Source organism: Aythya fuligula, chromosome 8 (assembly GCF_009819795.1).
Source record: "Aythya fuligula isolate bAytFul2 chromosome 8, bAytFul2.pri, whole genome shotgun sequence".
NCBI lineage: Eukaryota > Metazoa > Chordata > Aves > Anseriformes > Anatidae > Aythya > Aythya fuligula.
This window is the reverse complement of record NC_045566.1, coordinates 30,714,307-30,738,666: the sequence shown is the minus strand read 5'-3', so window position 1 is coordinate 30,738,666 and position 24,360 is coordinate 30,714,307. Positions and strand designations below refer to the sequence as shown.

The window sequence follows — 24,360 nt, the reverse complement described above, 5'->3', positions numbered from 1 at the left end:
TCGATTTTAAGCCCTTCCCTTGGTCATGGTGTGTATATTAAATGGAGGTGGCTTGGTATTTGTGCTGCTACAGTCATCAAACTTAAAAATAGATTTGTAGGCTATAAGCAGAATGTAGTTTTCTGACAGAATGGTCTTTCTCTTGCTGCTTAATTCTTTTCCACCAACCACAGTTAATGTTTTCTCACTGCTTTGTTTCAGGTGTAGATCATCTTGATCTACAACATAGATCTTTGCCAGCAGGGACATATGTAGAGCTTGTCACAGTTAGGCCATAGGCATTGTTGGGGTATTCATGACTTACTGGGAAATAGCTATACTTGGAATCAAATTTCTATAAAATAAGGAAGGAAAAAAAAAAAAAAAAGTAAAACAAGTACTGACACTTTTGTTTCTGTTACTTGCCAGGTGGAACATTTACATAACTTCATCCTGTTCCGGTTCTCTATGGGTTTCATTGATACTATCATTGCCAAATGTAAGTGTTTGTCCAGTTCTGATGGACTGTAATAAATAATTAGGTGGTAAATTTTTCACAGGAGAATTCTTATTTTAATTGAAGCTTTTAATGTTTAATATTTATCCTTAAACTGCAGACCTTGCCACTGTGGTTGGTTACCTGGTTGTTAGTCGTCCATTTTTGAACCTGGCTGATCCTCGTCATCAGAACAGTACCCATGCAGAACTTCTGGAGGTAAGCAGAACAGAATTAAAAAAGTTTCTCGAATGCATACTTCGTTAGTTCACCTACAGAGACTTTATTTTACTCTAGGATTACTACCAAAGTGGAAGAATGTTACTGAGAATGTCTCAAGCTTTGGGCAGAATAGTCCTAGCAGGTCGTGAAATGACGAGATTGGCTGGGTAAGCATAATAGTAGTTGCATGAAATTATCTTTGTTAAAGTTATGTTTTGGCTGTTTCTCACCTCTTTTTAAGAAACTGGTAACTGTAGAATTAAAATAGAATGAGCTATGTGCTTTATTCAGAACAGTAAGTCTAGAAATTAAAAACATTTTATACAAAAACATTATATTTGAAGATATGCTAATTATCTCCACTAATAATTTTGTATCTGGAGAGCAGCAGCATACAGTTTGAATGGTTAGTTGAAAAGACATTGGCAAGTACATGTAAATCAAATGTGTGTTACTTATTTTGCAAAAATATTTGGGGGCTTTTAGTTAAGAAAAATCATTCACTAAAGTATAAAATGCTTGGCTGAAATGGGAAAAGGTGCTTCCAAATATTGCTAGTGTTGGAGAACCTCAGTGCAACTCTAAAATGTAAACTCTTCTTTTTCTGTGGGTTGGAGAACTTTGTCACTTTGGCATCCTAGTAGAGTATTCATTAGAGCTTACTTCCAAAACTTCTAAGGATTATTGTTTATTTTCATTAGTTTCACAGCTCGAATTACGGAATTAATGCAGGTTCTGAAGGACTTGAACAGTGGCAAATACCAGCGTACTATGGTATCGCAAGAAAAAGGTAAATGGGATGTATACTATGCAATGCTTGTGCCTCTTTGTAGTGCTGCAGTTTCTCATACTTTTTTTCTTAATTTAAGATGCAGATAAAAAGCCAACTTTGCCTTTGATACCTGGATCTGGAGAAATTATCAACACTGATAACCTTATCAAGTATGTTTACAAAGTTCCCATGACTTCAGTATTTTTAACATTGTCTGGATTCTTAGTCTTTTCTTCTACCAAGGTTAATAGAGCTCTTAATACACTTTTTTTTTCATCCTGAAAAACGTAGTAGTACTACTAAAACCAAAGTGTAAAGTAAGGCAAATCAAGAGATTGAATAGCCTCAATCTGGTCAATGTGCAAAGCAGATAGTGGAGCAGAGGGGAAAGGGGGCAGGGCAGGTAGGAGAAGAAAAGAAGTGATAGACCTATTTAAAAAAAGACAAGCCAGCAGACAAGACTTTCATTCCGTGTCCTAGAACTAGTGGAATATACTACCAGGTTTAAAATCAAGTGCATCCATAAATGTAGATTTATTTCCATAGGATACTTTGGAGGCCAAAGATATAGAAGGATAGAAAAAACAAATACATGAAGGAAAAAAAAAACTTTCAAGAGGTTTGTTAAACACTCTTGAAAAATGCTATCTTAATTTCCTTAGCTATTGATAGTAGGAAAGTGGGACAGTGTACTGAATGAAATACTGCTAGTCTTGCCCTAATCCTGAAATCTTTGAGTAAGCATGCGGTGCTAGCTGCTTTTAGGCAGCTGCTCTTATTTTGATATATTTTATCTTTTTTAACACCCCAATACAAATAGGTTTGATCACGTTCCATTGGTTACACCTAATGGAGATGTTTTGATTCAAGACCTGAATTTTGAGGTAAGCTTTTAAATACAGAAACATATATCACACTCCATATAATGCTTTAAAGTGAAAATGATAATTTCAAAGGTGGTCTGAGTTAAAAAGAAAACAAACAAAACAAACAAACAAAAAATTTAAAGAGCTGTATTTATAAGGCATGCTTAACATTTAAACAAAATTCAGCAAGCTATTTTAAAAACTAAAAAGCTAGTTTAACAAAAATGCTTGTTAGAAGCGTGTTTTCTTCCAGCTGCAGTTGATGCTAAAGTTGGGGGGGGAAAAATTAGTGTTGGAAACCACACATTAATGTGTGTAACTACTGTGTACAGCAGTACTTTCTAACTACTGTTTTAATGTGTTGGCTTTGCATTTTTAGGTTCGATCTGGTGCAAATGTTCTGATTTGTGGGCCAAATGGGTGTGGGAAGAGCTCACTGTTTCGTGTTCTTGGTGAGGTAAGGAAGCCTTCAGATAAACAGGGAAAAGTCTAAAGCAGTGTTGTGATTGAGCTTTTTTTTCTCAAGTTTAAACCTTTTTTCTTGCAGTTGTGGCCTTTGTTTGGTGGACGTTTAACAAAACCTGTAAGGGGAAAGTTGTTCTATGTTCCTCAGGTGAGGTGAAGTGCTTTAATTGACAATAAAATTCTTTCTTCCTTCTTTGACTGTGTGTATAAATATTTGACATATCTTATTGTTTGTGACTTTGTCACAGAGACCATATATGACTCTTGGAACTCTCAGAGATCAAGTTATATATCCAGATACTTTAGAAGATCAACGTAAGAAAGGGATTTCTGACCAGGTAATGATGAGCAGTTCATTTACTCATCTTAAGTGAGACAAATTGCTATGCTTCAGATTTAAAAAAAATAAAATAAAAAAATACTGAAGTCACTATTAAAAACACCGCATGTAGTATATTTCTAATGCTTGTTGTGGTTGATTGTACATCTGCATAGCAGTGTAACACTTCATAACCTTTTTTCAGTCACTTTTTTTTTTCTAAACAAGTTCACTTAAGCTTTGTTATTACTGCTCTATAAAGGTGCTGAAGGAGTACTTGGATAACGTCCAGCTTGGTCAGATCTTGGAACGTGAAGGAGGCTGGGATAGTGTTCAGGACTGGATGGATGTACTCAGCGGGGGAGAAAAACAGAGAATGGCTGTATGTCACAAAAGCATAAACACTTAACAAATATGGTATATAAATTGCAAATGCAGTCTGAATTTTAAGAGTTCTTTAACAAATAATAGTAATTTATTGAAAGAAGAACACCAAAATATGGAGTACCTGAATATTGAGAAAACTAGCTAAAGTAAGGCTTACTTGTGCTCCAGATTTAATAGGAAACATTGAACTTCTACGACTCCTTACATTTTGTTTAAATAAACAAAAGTTTTTATTTTATTTTACAAAAAAGGATAATAAGGATAATACACAGTACTCAAATTTTCAAGCTTCAGTAAGTGCCAAATTAAAGGAAATTCTGTTGCATTGTAACAGGCAAATTTTGGACACAGATTTTTAGTTTAACTTGTCACATTTTAATACTGGTTGTGGTCCTGTATCTATTGTAGTTTTGGTTTGCATTTCAGATGGCAAGGTTATTTTATCATAAGCCCCAGTTTGCAATTCTGGATGAATGCACAAGTGCTGTTAGTGTTGACGTAGAAGGCTACATTTACAGCCATTGCCGAAAGGTGAGCTCTTTCTTTTTATGTCACAGTAAATAAAAACTTGCAGTAGTCTGAAAGTTTGTATTTATGAATTTAATCTCTTCAGCTGTTAACAAGCTGAAAAAAATACAACTTAACACGTTAGAAAAATTAAATTAATGGTTTTGTGTGTGCTTTCTTCTTCATTTAGGTTGGCATCACTCTCTTCACTGTCTCCCACAGAAAGTCACTCTGGAAACACCATGATGTATGTAGTCTTTTCTTTTGCTAAAGATGTCTGTAGTTGGTTAAGGTTTTGTTGTTTGACTTTTTCTACTAAATTAAGGGTGTTCATATTTTGCTTCTTAATAGATCACATTCTGTTTTAATAAAAAGATAATTCTTTCATAATCTAGTTGCAGTATTTGAAATATTCTTACAATTTGTGAAAGGTGAAATAACCAAAAATATGTAAGTGTCGGTAAAAGTAGCTTGAAAAATATAATAGACTCATACAGTCTTAGACTTCTTAGCCTGAAAACAAACAAAACCAACAAACTTCAACCAGAATCCAGTAAAGAGCATGGAGATTTTGCTTTCAAAAGATAGCCAATATACCTATGCATAAGTCCATCTCTAATACATGGACATGTTTTCTTCCAAATTAAGGTATTACTGTTATCACTTTTTACATAAAATGACTGAGGAGGAATACTGAATTAACACACAGGGATGAGTAAACTACTTTATAAATGCAGAAGTTAATTATATTTTTGAGCTGAATAATTTTAAGGGGTTGATAATGTATTTTTTATTTCAGTTTTACTTGCACATGGATGGCAGAGGGAATTACGAGTTCAAGAAGATAACTGAAGACACAGTTGAATTTGGATCTTAAAATTCATAAACTGAACTGCTACAGAGACTGATGATTACTGGAAACACATAGAATGGCAGACATTGTACAAATAAACTACTTAGCTTGTTTTTAAACAAGTTAACTAGGGTAACCTAAAACAAGCTGTTAAGCGTTTACTATTATGTAGGATATTGCTAATTGTGTATATGTTGGTTTAATTATTAATATGTACTAAGAATGTCTTTATTCTTGTGGTTTAAAAACCTGCCTAAATTAAATTGGGCTTAAATCAGTGTAACCTGATTCATCCTGGGATGCAAACCATTTGAAATCAGCTGATTTGACTTTTGTAGACCTTCTTACCCTTCAGTGAAAAGCCCTGTTAAAATTAGGGTTGCTACCTCTCTCGTTCCTGCAAAGCAGTCCTGGATTTTTTGCTCTCTTCTATGCATATTTCTGAGTTCTCACATTGTGCAGGACATAATCCCATCTTCAGATCTGTGCCCTGTTTGGCTGATGAAAGAGCTTTTTCCTTGACCAAGCCTTGTGATGTAGCCAATATGCCCTTGCTGATAAAGAATGGAACTAAAAGGTGAAACTAATTCCTTCTGCTAAGAAAATTAAGCTTGTTCTGTGCTGGGTTTGGGATTCCTTTCACATTTGTCTGCCCATAGTTCTTTGCTGCTCACCAATCCCATTCTCTTCCAATTTATCAAGGCTCCTTTTCTTCTTCCCCACTGCCTTACCTTTTCTGTCATGGCAATGAAGAGTTGGGAGGAAAGGACTGACCAAAAAAGAAAGGGAAAAGATAAGTGATGTAACAAAAAAACTTTGTGCCAGTTTCAGCTCTGAGGAAGCAAATAGCTCCCACAAGTAAAGTGTGGCACCAATCATCCTCTTGAAGTCGGTAGGAGTTAGAATGGACTCAAATCTTCATTGCTCTGAAAAATAACATTAACCTGAAAATGGCAGGCAGATGTCTGTCCTGTCTGGGTTCAGTCCTATGATACAGCAGCTACTTTTCCTGAGTCCCTCCTTTTATCCCTCTTCAAAAAATCAGATCTCCTAATGGTTTTAGCTGCTCTTCAGATCTGAATTTGAAAGTAAGTGATAAGGGTACTTCTTAATTACTTTTCCAGTCTGTGAAGCCTAAAACAATGTTTTGTCCTTCAAATTTTTCTCTATTTCTGTTGTGAGGTTTCTTGATTTGATAAATATTACTCAGCATTGATTCTTGCTGTTGTCCACAAATTGCTTGTCCCTGCTGGTTTTCTTATTCCAGCTGCCAAATCCCCTTGAAGAAACCAAACTCTTTAAACAGTTTACAGTAAACTTATTTCCTCTCCCTCTGTACAAATGATTACTGTGGTGGCCATGTGAGTTTTACAAAAATAAATGCAGCAAGGTGATTTTTGTCATCAAGGAATAGGAAGGTATAACTCGAACTAAATCACTGTTTAGGCTTTAAAACAAACAAGAAAACTGTTGTACAGTGAAGGTCTAGTAGTTCTTTATTGTTCCACATAAGATTTAATATATGAATGCACTACATGAAGGCATGCATAAAATATGCAATAAGTCTGCTCTGTGTATCTTTTATCACAGGTTTAGATTTAAAAAGGTATCTTTTTATAAAAATGATATGAACTTGGATGTACTGCTGTCTGTTAACTTTACCCAGTTTCACTGTTTCATGTTAAGTTTGCTACCTGTTAGTATTTTTCCTTTTATCATAGTTCTTGGCCATATCCATCACTGCTAATAATCTGTCATAGTACTCAAATGCAAACAGCTAACCTAGTTTAAGAATCTGGTGATCACAGTAGACTCATTTTACAATGCATCAATGAAAATCAAAGTGTAGCATATTCAGGAGCATAAGATGCCAGAATAAATTTTTGTGCTTGGTCCACAAGACAACAAATACATAATCGCATTTTACTAATTTTTTTTCTGTATGCTCAGGTTCTCATATCAGCCTAATTTATAATGTAGCAGGTAGCAGCATGCAGTATGTGAGGTTGTAATCTTCTGTTTTTAATTGTAACTGTGAAAATACGGATGCCAGATATTTTTGTGAAAGTTGTCAGCACAAATGCAACTTCTTTTCTTGGAAGAGGTCTTTTAGTAGCTTTTTAGAAAGAAAGAAAAAAACGAAAACACTTTAAAATGAGAAAGTTGTTATTGTCCCTGTGACTAGGGCAGTGGAGTAATGGATTTGAGATGCTGTAACATATTTCTAACACAAGCAAAACCACACACGACATACTTTTATATAGAACCCCAGCAACCAGTGTTGTCTTTACAGGTCAACTGGTTAATAACAGAATTTTGTGTAAACTCAGATTTAACTAAAAAAAACAAAGTCCAGTTCCCTAACCAAGGAGGAATAGGCTTGCCTTTGTAGATGACATGAAATTCATTGACGTGGAGGGTGCTGCTGTCTCCTTAGGGCCAGGACTTTTTCCCAGTATATTTAGAAAGACTAAAAAATCCATGCTTGATTGTAAGAGGCTTATAAAGAAAGTACAAGAAATGACTTAGAATGGTACTTCTAAAAGGCCTTAAAGTATTTTGAGGTAGACTTGGTCTAATGAATGATTATAAAAACATAATGAAAATGATCAGGTCCCTGCTATGTTTCAGAATTGCACTGTGATACTGTGTTTTATCTCTTAGGTGTCTTTAATAGCACAAGTTGGAAGTTTGTAAATTGGAATTCTGATTGATCTCAGTAAGGCAGAGTACTGATAAATATTTTCAGTTTCAAACTGTTGGCGATTTGAAGACGGTACCAGTAGTATTTAGATGGCTGCATTTCAACAGCGGTGGGAAACATTCCTGTATGTAAATACTGTAAAGTGCTTTGGAGGGGGAAACGGCGCTCTATCAATGTAAGACATTAAGTGCCTCTGAAATAATAAATCTACAGACAAAATACATCTAAGCTTTTTACGTTTATTCATGTGATTAGGAATTGTATATCCATATGGTTGAGTGCATGTTAAACAAACGCTGAATTCCTTAATAAGTCAGTTGACTTGTGTTCAACTTACAAAGTCAGTAGCACTGCCTGAAATTTCCCTTGGAATCAGCCAGATAATGCCATCCAGCTGTAGGCTTAAGAAAAACATGAACTCAGTACTTGAAGATCTGTTCTTAGATCAATCAGGTTACAGCTGCATTAATCTGTTTTAAACCTGCATTGATTCTGATCTCTCTTCTCTTTTTCTCCACTGTCCACTTCTTTTCCTCTCAAGGCTACTGATACTGTAAGGGTGCAGGCCTCAATAAGATTAACAGCAGTACTTACGTGGTAATTATTTTGAGTGCTTCCTAATCCTTGTACTTTGGGGAAAAATAGGTTAATCACTTCTGTCAGGATACTTGAAACTCACTTGTCGAAGAGTGAAACCAAGATATACTTAGATGAACTGATACTAAGTGTCTTATCCTGTAATCAGTGCTTTCTAGTGTTAATACCATTTTTTCCTTCTCTAACTGAGATTACTTTTGCAACAAGTGCGTTGTGTAGCATTCTTAAAGGGTAGGGCTGCCTTTGGAAGGAAGTTTCTCAACTAGGGATTCAGTCTAAAAATCATTCTACTTGTCTGATGAGCTGGATGGAAAAAAAAAAGACCTTTTATGTCATAAATGTGGCATTCAGTACTCGAACATTTAGGGCAGTGTGGTCTTTTATGTGTACAGTTCTGGACTCTGCTACCCAGTTTGTTTCCAAACCCTTGCTTTGTATGCTTGAACACTAATTCGTCCTTATGTAGAGGAAAAACAGTTTATGTAATGGTACAACTGAAATCATGGAGCAACATGTTCAAACTCATTTTTGATAATCTGCAATCTCCTGAGGTTGTTCTGTACCCTTGGTCCAGTGTTTCTGAACAGTTTGTGATGTCCAGGCTACTGTCCCTTCTTAGCAAAAATTGAGCTTTCTTGAGAAAGACTGCTTGGTTGGGAGTTGATGGTACACATAAAGCGCAAGACTGGAATGATCTGCAAGGTGTACAGACCATTGTCAGCCTTGTCATCTTCCATTCCCAGAGCAAAGCGTGCATCACTGCATAATTTTTTTTCCTTTTTTTTTTGTAAGAAAAATCCAGCTGCCTTCTGACCCTTGTAGTTAATCTGGGAAAAGTTGGCAGTGTGAACTCCATCCAGGCCAGTACTCATGTTTGTTGTAGGGATGCTCCTTGCCCAAATGAGGCATGCACAGTGGAGGAGACGCACCTGGCTAGACAGCCCATGTATAAAATTACTTCAGCACCATTTGAGGGTAACTTGTACAATAAAGAGAAGTCTGGAGGCATTGCCACTTCTCTAGCTGTGCTGTATACAAGAGAAGACTGACTAGTGAGAAACGAAGTAGCAGTGTGGTTCTCTTCATGGAGTGCCACCATGACACTTACTTGACAGACTTTTTTTTAATGAAATAATAACTGGAATTGACAAAAGAGTCGTTACACCTTAGCAAAATTGGGGATTGTGTTTCTTAAATGTATGTAGAAGTGTAGTGTCCCATAGCTTAGCACTGGAGAGAGAGAATTCAGTGACTTTTATTTTTTATTTTCCCCCAAATAGAATTCAGCCTTCTGCAGACCCAACAGATAGCAGTGCATTGTCTAATCTCAGTCTCCTTCAAGCTGTCAACATGGAATTCGCATGTCAGGATTCTCATCTGTGTCCCCTAGTCCAGAGTGAGTGAGTATACGAAGTAGAAGACTTTAAAATAGAGTGCTGCAGGAAGTATATTTGCTCTTGTGTGTGCAAGCTTGCTTTTTAATTTTTTGAGGATATCCTTTAACAGTTGTTATGGGTCAGTCTGCCTGCTCTGTCCTTAGATTAGCTTCTTACTAATTAATAGGCATCTTATTCCTTGACTTCAGTGGAGAACAGATTTTTACCCTTGCCCCTCTTTCCTGCTACAGTCAGATTTTATTATAATTAATAATTATACAATTATATATTGCCTTAAACTTCCCTTGAATGTTTAGAATTCTTGTACAGTAAAGGCTTCTACAACACAAGTTTGTGTATTGTGATGAAACTCATCTTGTCTTGTGCATTCAAACACAAGATGAAATGAGTTTTGTATTGAAACAGAAATACAGCCAAGCTAGCTTACTATTGAAGGAATTTATCTTCTATGTTAAAACCTTAGAAAAATGTTTCTTCATTATTGCACTGTCATCTTTGAACTGGTGCATCATTTTTTTGCCCTGCATGCAAAACCAGAGCCAGATTATAAACAGTCTGGAACTCCACAGACTACCCTAAGGGAATAGTTTAAAATACATGATGGACTCAAAGTTTACATAAAAAATAATATGCTCTATGTCTGCTGAAATTCTGTAGGGTTTGACTTTGGAAACTAAAGACATTTTGTCAGTAATTCTGTGATGAATGCAACAGCATAGGAATGATCAAGTGGCATTTCAGAATACGAAAGAAGGGGAACTCTGACACTCTGTGCATATGGAATATATCTTTTCACAAACCAGACCTAACAATGACAAACTCTTTCACTCTGGTGAGGAACCTCACCCATAGTGACCTTTGTCAAGTCTGTACTGTAAAGATTTAATACCATCTTTTAGGGGTAAGAGGAGCTATTGTGCCATAGTGCCCAGCCCCACTCCCCACTCTGCTTTTCCACAAACCACCACCCCTGTTCGCCATCCATCCCATTCTGGGAAACACGGCATTCACTCATGATGCCACACCAAAGTAGAACAGAACTGGAAAAATGAGGTCAGTGCTGTCTGGACAAAACTAAGGCTGCTGAGAATGGTTTACATGGGCAGAAATAAGGAACTCCACCTACATGACAGAGCAAATTTTCTGCATGAAAAAAACTTGGGTTTGGCACAATTTTTTTTTTTTTTTTTAACCTTGATTATAGAAAGTTTGAAAACACTGCTCTGGAAAAGCCACACCACATACGTTCTTCCACATAACCAAAGAGATGTTCTTCCGTGTAACCAAATATGCCCTTTATTTTCTTAGATGGAGTGGTTTATTGCAATCAGCTGCTAAGAAACATTTGACTGTTTTCAAAGTTTGTGAATCATGACAATGTAAGTAGTGTGAAGATGCTCCCCAAAATAAACCAGCCTTTTATTTATTTTTTTTTTGATGGTGTGGCAGCTGTAGGAATGCGTTGACACAAAAGCCACAGAGCTCAGGAGAGCTGTGTCAGAAGCTGCTAACATGCCATACTTAGTACAACGCTGAAAGATAACTGTCTATAGAAGGGCCAGTGAGCTGAAGTGCTTTGGAGAAACAATGGTTAAAGAAAGTGTGTGCTAGAGGCTTTTTAAAACCCCAGTGCAATCTTATACATTGCAACAGGACTTTTCTGGAAAGCCATGAGCTATTAGCAAATTTTTTTCCATGCATAATAAGGAATTAAGGGCCAAGGTCACATCTGCACGCTGGTATTCTGTTCTTTTTTAACCCACAGACGCTAGGTAGATAATAAAAAGTTAAAGCAGATTTTCTGTGACAGAATAGTTGTATTTATAGTTGTCCAAAGTAAAGAATTTTGGAAAGGCTGCTTGAAGTTAACGCTTTATTCTTCACAAAAATCTCTTAATGATTAAGATACATTCTGCAAACTTCCCTGCCCCTCCTTTGAGGTGCTGGGCTGTGCAGTGCCAGCGGGATGCTGCTGGTGAGGACCAACTTGCATTGGTGAGTCAGATGGACGGGGTATTTCCTGTGTACACCCTATAAGTTTTTCTCCCCAGCATTGTATATAAGGTAGTGATCTATTCAGAGAAACAGCACTGATGAGCGGCCTGTCACCTGGGGCCTGATCCTCTGGCAACTTCTTGTGCCTGTCTTGCCTCTAGGGTAGAAGGTCATTCCCTGAGAAGTTTTTTGGGGCTTGCTTTTTTTGAGATAAGCTCAGTAGAACTCAAAGCATGTGAAGCCCAAAATAGCCCCTGTTACAAATGCAGTTGCATTCCAGCTGGTCTCTTCCTATTTGTACCTTTTTTTTTTTTTTTTTTTTTGAACTTGTCATTGGACAGAGAGCATGTTATAGTTCCAAACATACTTGTACTTCAATTTATATAGCTTTTGCTGCACAATTTTTGTCGCGTGCAGTATTAACACATTTTCCAATGCTCCTTGGAAGACCTTAGCTGCTTCTCAGAGGTTCTCAGTCCATTCCTCCAAGAGTTAAAAGGACAACAAAGCATACTGCTTGAGGCATACCGAGGAAAGAAAGTCTTTTAAGTCTGACGTTCTCTGTGAAAATCTCTTGATACTGAGCTACTGCGGAGTTTTCTGAGACTAGAGGAGAAGGAAATATGGTTTTGTGCAGATTTTAGCACCATCAAGCACAGGGTAAATAAGTACTTGCTGCTACCTGAAGGATTGTTGACTATGGCTGTGTTTCTAATGGCACTTGAAAACTGGACAAGGTAAGGTATGTTATAACTGAAAATCCTTGGAGAAGCTGTCAGAGTGAAATGCAGACTCAGTGGAAGATTCAGGAACCATTCAGGGAGAGAGCTGCTCCCACATTTCTCATTGGGTCTCTTCAAACTATTCTAATGACCTGTTGCTCTTTGTTAACAGGAAAAAGAAGATCTAACAAATTTCATGTGCCCTTTTCCTACAAATTCTGGTGAAATCTATTAAAATAGTGGCGGTAAGGGATGGAGTATATCAGCATACTAGCCATTTAGGAAAATTTGCACTGATAACATACTGATTATGCCCTTTTTGGCCACTTGAGGTCATCTTTCCTAAGTCATCTGAAAGAGCAAACATTCTATTGCAGGATTAATGTAGAGATGTCTCATGGAGTATAAATTGCTTACACAGTGCTACTATTCTCATATAGCTGTACGAAGAGTAAAGGAGGAGTAGATGAGTTTGTGGTTCTACTCCTCTGGTGACAGCTGAAGCTGACCTATGATGGAATGGTTGCAACCTTGATGCTTAATGGAAGCAAGAGAACACATGAATAGAGTGGAAAGATGGAAAATAAGACCATCAGTTCTGTGGAGATATGTATTTGATGTGAATGAATAGTAAAGTAAGAAGGCAGCAGAGGAAAAACCTTTTATGTTAATCAAGAATGTACTCTTTTAATTAAACTAAAAAAAAAAAAACAAAAACAAAAACCAAAACTTTTTTTCCCTGAAATAAGGACTACTTATTGGAGTAGGTTTTAGTAGGTCATTTATTACACTAGATTTTTAATTGAGTTATATGATTACTGAAGAGCCAATTAAAAAAAAATAATGAATGAGATCTCATTGGGAGAACGTCTTTATTCAGAGGAAGGAGATTTTTAATTAAACCACTCTTTTGATGAAATAGTTTTGTGAATATACTACTTCTTAGCTATTTAAATATGACCTGAAGTAATATGGTAAAAAATATGAAAATAAAAATAGAAGAAAAGGCATTGTAGAGGCTTACTGAGATCTGTAACTGTGAATGTTCTTTGAGTTCAGATTAATAACTTCATTGCTAGTTAATAAGTCAATAAAAATGTGACTATGTAATGGCAACTAGATGCACTGAGACACTCAGAACAGTGCTAGCAAATGCTCTGGAAGTTAGTGATATAATTATGGTGATCAAGGGAAGCTGTAGAGAGTAAAAAAATGCTGCTGTGCTATCAGTATATTCCTAGTTGTTAATTAAGTGATATATGCTTATTCTGGTTCTTTTATTTTTGTTTAAATTGGATCCTAAGGAGTTGTTTGCAGAAATGGTAAGTGCATCTTTGGGGAAGAACAGGTCATGGAAATGAGCAGGAGATGGATGGGAGGAATTGATTTTCAAAAATGGAGCTGGGGTATAGAAAGGTTGTGAACATCTCATAGGAACAAATCACTGAAGTATGTCACTAATAGGGCACACATTTTTACAAGAGAAACAGGCATAATCCCTGTAACTGGATTTGCAAATAGTACCTGGCTGTTAAAGCCCTGGAGGCAGTCAATATGGTTGTGTCTTTATTCCCAGGTAATGGCAGGTTTTACTGGATGAAATCACCCTGAAGCAAATCTTCTTGTGAAATTGCCTAATTTAGTTGCAGTTAGAGGCTGGGGAACTGCAGGAAAAGGCGTTCCTTCTGGGTCCTTGTGGAGATACTGACGGGCTGGATGGGCTGGGATAGAGCCCTTGCCAGAAGAAACAGAACAATCTGGGTGGTGGGAATGTTTCCCACCACAGGGTGGAAGGAAGAGGAGATTTGCAGCACATCTTTCCTGTTTGTTATACCCTGAGCTTTATAAGTGTCCTGCTGTAAAGCACTGGAGGACACACAGCAACAAATAAGCAAAGGGCAGCTCTCTGTGACTCTCTGTTCAGGGTGTGGGTGAACAGCATGAGAGGGTGTATGGCACGGTGAGTAACACCGCACCAAATGGTTTTGGAAAGATTTTCAGTTGGCCAATTCCTGTTTCTGTCCTGTCTAGCAGATTGTCCTTTGTGTTTGAGAAGGGAGGAGGAAAACAGAAAAAATAAGATCAATAACAAACCACCACACCAGGACTTTTCTCTCAGTAATGAAGCCAGGTGATAGAAAGCACAGTTACAGGTATGTGGCTAAATACTGAGGAACTGCAGTTACTGAATTGACTCTGAAGTCCTCTCAAAAGCCCACATGTTCCTGTGTATTATAAAGTTAGAATACTGTGTAGCAATTACTACTAACCTGGAAAACAATTAGCATTGCAAACCTGAACCAAGAAGGACATATTTCATAGCAGTTCATTCTCGCTACCTCAGTGTAGAACGTTTGTCCTGAGTTGCCACATGGACAATGATCCAAGTTAAGCTTATAATCGCATTCTTATCATTACATGCCTCTCAGCAGCAGCCTTCTCACAATGAAAAGCTGAATCCACTAGAAACAGATTAGCTAAGCTGTCTGCTGCTATTTGTCATGTGTTTATGAAGTCTTGTAAAGTTCATTTTAAGCAATAGCAGTAATTTTATCATCTGTAATGTTAGGAATAGCAGAAAACTAGCATCACAACATCAGCCTTCATTCACTCGTGTGAAGAATTTGGTTTTAAAGCAATATGATGGTAGTGGCTTGTTACAGTATGCAGTGTCACACGTTCATTTGTACAGGAAGGGTGCACAAGTATACACTGTGGATGCCTTTTTCTGCAATAGATGTCAAGGAGCAAATCAGAAGATGGGAATTAGGATTGTCAGTAGGAACACTGGCTTACAGAACCCTGCTTACAGGATAAGCCAGGGAAGGTAGGTAAGTAGGAAAACCTTCCCTTTCTCCCGTTGATTCCCTGGATTGCTGGCTATCTTCAATTTGTACAGTGCTAAAGCTGGCCACGTGTGTGCTGTAGATGGGATCTAGTATTTCTCCCTAGTGACAATACCTTTATTCAACAACTTTTTTTTCACCCTGATACTGTGAGAAAGTTGAATCTCTGCATAAAGCAGTTCACCTGGGCTGTATATGCTGATCCAAGGAATAATACTTGCAGATTTTTTGGGGGGAAAAAAAATCACCGAAGCCCAATTCTTAACTGTTTCCACAAACAGCAATAAAACTTTTGAAATTGGATCTGTAGGACCCGTGACTCTGGTTACTTAGCATTGTTGAGGCAATAAAGTACTGTAGCTAGGGAGCAGAAGCACCACAGGTTTCCAAAACTTGTGTAGCAGGGGTCATTCTTAATGCCATTTAAGGCACTGTTTGTGTATCTATGGGCATTCTTTCTTTCAATAAAAACAATCTTCATATTCAGAACAAAAGAAAAATCACCGAAGTAATGAAGCATGATCTGTAATTTTTATATGTAGATGACAATAATCAAATGCATGATACAGCTTAGTGAATGTTATGCAGTATTCTACGGGCCTTAATTTTCTTATGAACTTTCCCCTTTTCTGAGCTTTGCACTGAATGAAACCACTGAAATAGAGCAGCAGAGGCAAGGGGAGAAATGGTGACAACTTTGGAATGCTTTTAAATTTACTCCCACACACTCTTCATAATTTTCATTACTGGTACAAGATTCTTCCTCCTTACAAGGTTTGTGCATCAGCAGAAAATGCATCAAGCAGTTATTGCACAATATTAAGTAAACAGTTTTTTCCCACCCTGTGAAAAACAGAAATCAAGGACAAAGAAAATGACCATAAATCACACTGGCACACTCACAGGACTCTTCATACAAAGAAGTATCTCTCGTATAGTAAGGATGACAAATATCAAATACAATTCTGTAAAAATTGATAGGTTGGGATACTCATTGGTTATTATCATAAACACAATGGATATTCTCTTTAAAGGCACATATTAAGTTTTGAGATACACAGCCAATTAGTGTAAACTCTAAGATGCATTTTTTCCCATTCCTTTTTTTTTTTTTTTTTTCTCTGTTTATTTCCTGTTTTGGTTAGCATTTACCATTGTTTTTTTTTTTTTTTTTTTTTTTTTTTTTTTTTTTTTTATTTACCATGCTAATTTACCATTAGCAGCAGCAAGAGGAGCAGTATCAAATTGCAGCAGTTCTTATCTCTGGTCCATGCCCCATACTGCCTTGTATAAACACAAATACTGCAACTGCTATAGGCAACGGTGTGGGAATCCCTAAACAGACATCCAAATGGGTGTCCAATATACTTTCCATTAGAATGAGAAATTGATACTGAATAATCACTCAAAGAAGCAACTTGGAAAAAAAGCAAGAACAAGAGCAAACCAAGAACAACTTGGGACTCTTCAAAACCTTTTATCAGTTCATTAAGTATATCTTCTATTTTTATGCTTACAGATATGCGACCTCATGGTATATTTCACCTAGTCCTGTTTAGACTTCCAACGACTTTTCTAAACTGCTGTCACAAGCATGTTTCCTGAATATATTTTTGACTTTAGTTCTTGAATGAATATTGTATTTCATTAAAAAAAAAGGCAAAAGAAAATCCTGTTTTCCCAGTCACCTTTATTTCACTAGAAAAGTATAAATTAGTATCATAAATATATATATATCACCAGTACAAAAATTAGATTGACATTCATAAAATAAATATTAAAATAGTCATAGCAAAAGGTACCTCCAAAACCTATCACCAACATGATTTCAATGTATACTGTACCACAGAACCTACTGATTCACCATTTAATACAAAATAAAATAAAAACCGCAGTAAATACTGCTACCTACTCAGTGTTTGCCCGAGGTGAGTTGTTATTGCCTCAAACTGCAGAATATTTATCCTAACACTTGCTTGGAACCGTACGACTACCCTGTATGTACAAGTATAGGTGTAGTGTAATCCAGGTATGCTTTCAATATGGTTAGCAGCTATTTACTTCAAGAGTGTTCATTAAAGTCACCAATAGTTTCAGTTTGTTTACCACTGATTGCATATATGCAAAGATAAATAGACTAAGCCAATTTTAACCAAGAAGTGCAGAAATAGCATCTTTGTCCCATCTGAACTAACAGACCATTTCACCAGTTAATAATGTAAGAAAGTCAGATAAATACAGGTTTTTGTTTCACAGAAACAGAAAATTATTCCTTTTAGTTAGTAAAGGAAACGTATTTTTCAAAAGTAGTGTTTTTTTCCCATCACAAGTACCGTAAGTTGTCTGGCTCAGTAAGGCTTATACTTTAGAATACCTAGCCAAATCAAAGACTCATTAGATTCTAGCTGAGAATCCTGTTTCAAACAGGACAATACAAGGTGCTTGGGAAGAGTATACGTGCAGGGTAATCATACTGTAACAGATCAGAATACTCTTCCAGCCTCTGGCCACTAGGGCTTCTTGGTATCCGGGGATTTTTCATCTGTCTAATGGATCTTCAAATCCACGTAAGGTTTTGGCTTCAAAACTCCTGTACCAGAGAGGCAAAGGGATTCACACAATTCACTTTTCTTTTTTTGCTTTGGAACTGCCATGAGTATCCACAGTAGTTTTTCCTCAGATACCATTAAGCGGTTCTTTTTCTCTTGCAGCTTTTGCTTTTTTGCGTTTACACAGGATCACTGATAGAACAATGGCAAGAGTGATGACTGCAATTGCTATCACTGCTATGATGATAAAGACTTCTGCTCCATATTCTGTAGGATAGGGAAAAAAATCCAAGGTTCAGTTATCAGAGACATCATGTCACAATACAAATTCTTAGAACCCACTCGACTGAACTCAAAAACTGCCTTCTGTATTTAGCAGCATCACAGAATTAGAATGATCACCTCAGCGTGAACCAAATTCATTTTAAAATGGAATTGTTGAACTGATATAAAACTTCATTTCACATGGTCCACAATAGGTTTTAAACTAGATAGTATACTAAAATACCATGTTACCACTTCAAGACTAGGCCGAGTACCCCCCCAAACCCCTGCATTAATTCTGTGAAACAAAGTCCAAGTGGATTTTTTTTTCTAGGCTAGAAGCTAGAAAACACCAATAGAAGAGATTTCTATTCAAATTTACTAGAATTCAAAACTATTGTGATAAATGAAAGTATGTATCTAGGTAAGAAAGTTAATTAGAGAGACTGCCAGTTCTGGGAGAGGTTTCCTACTTTTTTTCCCCTACAGATGAGATAGTCTCATCTGATACAGTAATGTGATACTATTTAATAAGTAATCATGGCTTCATACTGAAGAAAGTTGTTTTCCAAATTGTTTGTTTGGAATTAAACTGGCTAATTTACTGAACACTCTCTAACTTAATTACCAGCAAAGAAGTCAGTCAGTTGGCTGACATGGCAGTGTAACAGTGAAGAAAGTCTTAGTCTCGTCATCTGCTTTTGAGATAGTAACTAAAGTTTAGTTCAAACTGCAAGTCAACAGAAATGCCTGTTATGCAGGTTTCCAGCAGTCCTATTCTGGATTGCTAATCAATCACTTATTATGGGACCCAGTACTGGAAGGATCTGAGGTAAACAGTGGAACAACGTCACAAAGATGAAGGCCAGTGATGAGATCTGAAATGTCAGTGGCCAGCCATCAACTCAAAAAATTTAAAAATAAATCAAAGCAGTTTAGCAAAACCCTGAAACCAACTCTATCCAGCTGAAGATGCCGGACTCTTTTTTCCTTAATGATGTTCTTCCCATGAGTTTCCACATTTGTCTGTGTCCCCTTGCTTATAGAGCAAATAGTTTATTCTACAACTTAGGCATCACACTTTAAAGAAGTATGAAATATATTCAAAATCAAAGCACTTTTTTCTTGCAATGCTAAAGACAGCATGACAATTCACGAGATACATACCGTCTAAGATAGTTCTTCCTACACTGGTACAAAACACCATGCTTTCTTGACCAGTACGGTTTTCTCTGCGAGAGGGAATGGTTGCCTCTATGTAGAAGCAGTAGTTGTTTGTGTTGTCAACGCTTATTTCAAAAGTATTGCTTTTTGTTGTTGCCTCTTTCTGTAAAGCAAAAAAAAAAAAAAAATCAGGAAGATATTCTCTGCAAAAATGCTAGTTCTTAAGGTGGTACAGAAATTATGCAGCATTATATAGCTACAGAATATGTAAAAACTAGAGCTAGATCTTACCTTTCCAGAACTCTGATCTTTCCAGTAATAAAGTTTGTATTCCAGGTCATGTTTGAAAATATCTCGAATACTTTGAAAGCTTCCATTAAGAAACATATACGGTGTAAGTGGATCTTGGAACACAATATTCAGTTTGGAATCCTTCTGTGTGTAATTCTGGATTTCTGGTTTTCCAAGAATAGCTAAAAAAGCATTTTTAGAATTAAAACACTAGCATTATCTTCCCCTCCCCCCCCCCCCCAACATCAGCTGTTCTATGGTTTTATTGTTTTCTATATAATATGCTCTCTTTCTTTTCCTCCCTCTAATTCCTTCCCTCCTCAAATTAATTACAACTTTACTGAGCTAAGGCAGTACAGGATTATTAACAAATATCTGTATCTAGTACACAATGGTAATAAAATGTTCAATTTACTGCAGTGAGAAACAAGTAGTAAATAAAATCTTAGACACTGCCCTGCAACAGGGAAATCTTTACACCTGTATGTTTTCTTCTAAAATATCATAGAATCATAGAATATCCCGAGTTAGAAAGGGCCCATAAGGATCATCAAGTCCAACTCCTGGCACCACACAGATATCAGTAGGGATACTAAAAGAATCTATAGGAAAAATCTTCAGGCCAAATACAAACCTGAAGTCAGTGGAAATCATTTTGAAATAAAGTTTATGATAAGATTTAATTGGCAATCCTACTTACTCTGATTATAAGGTGTGAATTTTTCAGAGCTTGCAAAAGGTGGTTCTTCAAAGTTATCCATCCCTGCAGATTGTACAGACAATATATGTGCTGTGTAGGTCTCTTTCACATTCCTGAGTGCATCAGTAACATCACACTCTGTTTCCGTGGTCAGTATGCATTTTTTTTGTGTGTCAGATGTCTGTCTGAAAAGAGTAAGAAGTGTCAACTCTTCCCAAGCAGGCTTTTACAAGCTATTTTATATATATTATATATATATATATATATATATATATATATTTACAAGCATATTTATATGTTAAAAACATTTTTCCCCTCAGACTGTATAGTTTCCCTCAGTCAGTGGAACAACCTTTCAGATATAGGCTGAAAAATAGAAGAAAAAACAAACCAAACCACTGATCTGTACAGGTATATTTCACAACTCAAAGCAGAATCAAGTAAGTAAAATATGAGCAATAGTAATTACAGTAAGATGTCATTGGATACACATATGAATTAACAATATGAGCTTATATGAATTGAACTGAAACCATAAGCAGTTCTGATTTTGTTTTTTCTTCTGTTGACTTATGAAAAAAAAATAAAATACGTGTAAATCAGTTAGAAAGCGTTCTCCCTGGTGACTGATGCATCTGAAAACTATTGCCTTAAGAAACATTAGTTGTACTAGGAAGTTGTCATGTAAATTAATTGTTTACAACGTCTGCTCATATGTCACTTGTGTTTGCATCTATGCAGGTAGAAATGTCACTGAGAAACTGACACTAGCAGCAATTTTAATTGCAGAATTGCATAATAGAAACAAAAAATATTGACAAAAAACATGACCTATTAATTCTCTTGTTTTTTAAAGGGCTGAGGGTAGGTCCATTTTCTTGAGAAATACTGAATAAACTGGTAAAATAAGTGTTAATGGCTCACTTTGCATCCTCACAAGAAGGAGAAGAAAAACAGATTTGATATTACTGCTTCAATTCTTTTCCTTGTTTTTGTTGGTGAATTAAGGAAAAGAAAAATGGTGTAAACTTAACTGAAAGAGAAGGAATGATAACTGGAAATTAACAAATGAGTTTTCCTCCAAGTAGGTCAAACTTTTTGTAAGAGTTGCCAGAAGTCCCTTCCCACTTCACTAGATTTCTTATGCCACAGATCTGTTCGTTTTAGTATCCCTGCTTTGAAATAGGACAGGATAGATTTGATCTTGGTGATCAATCAAATGTACTTTCGTAGGAGTACGTGGAAGAGAAAGAAAGCATTTAAGTGCACTTCATCCATGGGAACACCTTGTCTAAAGAAGTGCCTCTGTATCAGAACTACACTTGATTCTACACTGAATCTTGGGCAGACTTCAGTATTTCACAAGCAAAAACATTTGGAAATAAACTCCAGATTCACAAAACATTTCAAAGTGCACAGTGCTAGATAAGGCTCTGTGTCCTTTTGATGTCTTTCACGCTGCTAAGGTAGGTTGTGCCATTTTGCTAAGTATGTGCTTTAAAGTCTATTCCTTTTATCGCTTCCTTAGATTAAAGAATAAAAGAGCACATGAGACCACTGCACTGGTATTTCATCCATTAGTCATGAGAGCTCTCATTTCTAGGCAACTTTTATACACAGAAGAAACTACAGTATCATATTTTCATTAATATGTGGGAGAGTTGATGATGTGTTTTCCCTTCAGGGCATGTTTAATGCCCTATGAATTCTATGTCTATGAATTAATATGGGAGCTAAGAACCATAGAGATTTATTACTGAACTTCACAGAAGTTTTTGTGCAGTGTTAAAAGAGGTGTTAGACACTTCACATAAGCTGATTGTTTTTTATGTCCACAGTATTTTATAGCTTCTATAAAACATGATGACAGAGGAAGTCTTCATAGAGCTAGACAAACAAAGGGGATTTTTAGTATTACCCAGCAAGATTAATTACACATTTATAGTGATTCACTGATTAAAATAAAATTCAGACTCATATTTATCAGACACCTCCCAAGACTGAAGAACAAAGACTTGGTCCAGACACCTTGAAAGACATAAAAAGGTGAAATTCTCTCTAATACATGGTATGTCAAATTGAGTGTCAACTTCTGAGTATCCTGCCCTACATCTCCAGGGCAGCTGGCCCACATCAAACCTCAGAACTGAAATACTGATCTAAAGCTCAACTTATCATTTCCGAAGTGGGCAACACCAGAAACCTGAATCAGATATTGTTATAGTTGGATATAAAGGAGTATTAACAGTTGGGTTGGCAGTTTTTCTAGACCCCTTGACCGAGCTCTTTTCCTGTTACATTCAGTCTCAGAAATAATCAAACGCTCTGTCTGCGTCTTCTCCAGTTGCCATTAAAGTACGTGCCATGGTGTTATTTACTTACCCATGTATTTCTACTGTATAGAAGTAGCCTGACGGTTTTGGTTGCCACTGTAGTATAGTTTTAAAGTTGATTGAAGACCAAGTTACATTAACTGCTGTTGGTAGTTCTAAGTTACCTTTAAAAACAGAAAAGAGCATCATCAGTTGCATTGTAGTTAATTCCTGTCTTCCTGCATTCACGGCCTTGTTAAATGAGGCAGTTGCTGTTAATTGCTAGTAAGAGAGGTTATTTTGGGCAAAAAGTATCGGTCCTGCCCTTTGGGCTCATGCTTGTCTCCGTGAAGGAATGTGTCCTGACAGAGGTAAGAAATATGAGAAGAAAATTATTTTCTTTCCTGGTTCCTCTAACTCCCGGGTTGCTGAGGTAACTTATTCGGAGTCTTGTCTCAGGCTGCCTTTACTTTTTGATCCAAGACCCCTCAAGAACTTACAAAATCTCAGACGCTCGTGGCGGAGTCCAAGCACCAAGCAAATACAGTGTAGTTCAAAATCACCCCGGCTGTATCATCTGCAGAAAGCACGAGCCCCGCTCCCCCTCTGCTTTACCTGGGGAAGCCAAATCCTTTACTGACTCGGAGAAGCCCAGCCCTTATCCTCGGGGAAGGCGGACAAAGCCCTCCCGAGGCAGCGGCCCGGAGGCCCCGAGCCGCGGGGAGCCCCCCGCCCCAGCGCCCCCCGGTCCCCAAAGGGTTCCCCTCAGCAGAAGCCGCCCCAAGCTCCGCAGCCGGAGCCGCTCTCCCCTGGCCGCCCCGCCAGAGGCTCCGAGCCGCGCCGATGCCCCCCGCCCGCTGATACCCACCGGCAGCGGCCAGGCGCCACAGCAGGGCGCCGAGCAGCAGAGCTCGGAATCCGGCGTGGGCTCGCAGCATCTTCGTGGGGCGGATCGGCGGTGAGCCCAGCGGCGCCGGGCTCGGGCTTATAACTGCGGGAGGGAGGCGGGGACAGCGGGGCCGGGGCAGGGGGACGGCAGCGGCGGGGCGCGGGGCAGCGGAGGCGGAGCGGGGAGCCCCTTGCTCCCCGGCGCCCCCGCTGCCGGGCCGGGCGCTGCTGGGGCCGGGGGCACGTTGCGGAGGCCGGGGCCGGGGCCGGGGGCCAGCCCTCGCCTCGCCTCGCCTCACCGGAGGGCACCGGAGGGCACCGGAGGGCCGCGCTGTGGCACTGCTCCGCGGTTCGCTCTCCCTGTCCGCACGCCTGAGCGAAGCCTTTCGGGGCTCACCGGTCCGCACAGGCGCCAGGCTAAATTTCGGGGTCTCTCCCTCCCTCACAAACCGGGGACCTGTTGACCCTTCCCCTACAGGCTCTGTTGGAAGGCCCTAGAGGGAGCTGCGGTTACGCTTGGAAAGCGTGGGTAGGAGAAGGCTAATGGGGAAGCTTCGCATTTATTTGTCTTTCATGCTTGGTGCACACTTAGATACAAGCAAGTGGTTGCGTCCCATCACGTAAAACACGTATGGACCAAAATACAAACTTCACAGCCTCCATCGTATGGCGTGTCTCAAGGTGTGCCTAAAGCCAGTTGTTTTTTTTTAATTATCAGTATACCTTCATGAAAATTCGGCTGTACACCTGACTCTCCCTTGGTTTCTGTTACCAAATTTCAGCACGGTCTCCGTGCGGCTGTATGCCAGCGTGATGTCAGCCCGCAGGCGTGCATGCCTTCAGCTCTGCAGCACCTGATCTCGTGTGACTAGATTTTCAAGATCGTGATCTTACTAAATCATAGTTGATTTCCAAAGGTCTACACAAAGAGAGATGGCACTCATTTGCTTAAAGAAAAGAGATTTTATATAAAACCGTAAATCACCTTTGAGCTCTAATTCCAGTTAAAGTTCCTGGCAGTTTAGTCACAAAAGATGGAAAGCGGGTTAGTTGTGTTACAGAGAT

General features: G+C 38.1%; 2 protein-coding genes across 2 annotated transcripts in view; one reads left to right on the top strand and one right to left on the bottom strand.

Annotated features, from left to right (window-relative positions):
• ABCD3 (ATP binding cassette subfamily D member 3) overlaps positions 1–7,793 on the top strand; it is a 29,931-nt gene extending 22,138 nt beyond the window's left edge. The window contains exons 11-23 of the mRNA XM_032192040.1: positions 409–478; positions 597–694; positions 773–864; positions 1,399–1,487; positions 1,567–1,639; positions 2,290–2,353; positions 2,715–2,792; positions 2,883–2,948; positions 3,049–3,138; positions 3,382–3,501; positions 3,933–4,037; positions 4,204–4,260; positions 4,813–7,793. Of these exons, the coding sequence (XP_032047931.1) occupies positions 409–478; positions 597–694; positions 773–864; positions 1,399–1,487; positions 1,567–1,639; positions 2,290–2,353; positions 2,715–2,792; positions 2,883–2,948; positions 3,049–3,138; positions 3,382–3,501; positions 3,933–4,037; positions 4,204–4,260; positions 4,813–4,890 (1,080 nt within the window). The 3' untranslated portion in view covers positions 4,891–7,793. The remainder of the gene's footprint in view (positions 1–408; positions 479–596; positions 695–772; positions 865–1,398; positions 1,488–1,566; positions 1,640–2,289; positions 2,354–2,714; positions 2,793–2,882; positions 2,949–3,048; positions 3,139–3,381; positions 3,502–3,932; positions 4,038–4,203; positions 4,261–4,812) is intronic.
• A 9,009-nt stretch (positions 7,794–16,802) lies between these two features.
• F3 (coagulation factor III, tissue factor) lies at positions 16,803–23,351 on the bottom strand. Its single transcript, XM_032192324.1, has 6 exons — positions 23,276–23,351; positions 22,478–22,592; positions 20,096–20,280; positions 19,396–19,577; positions 19,108–19,267; positions 16,803–17,943 (listed from the first exon to the last, which is right to left on the bottom strand). Exons 1-6 carry the CDS (start codon positions 23,343–23,345, stop codon positions 17,804–17,806), a joined length of 852 nt encoding a protein of 283 aa, XP_032048215.1. The 5' UTR covers positions 23,346–23,351; the 3' UTR covers positions 16,803–17,803.
• Positions 23,352–24,360: the final 1,009 nt, after the last annotated feature.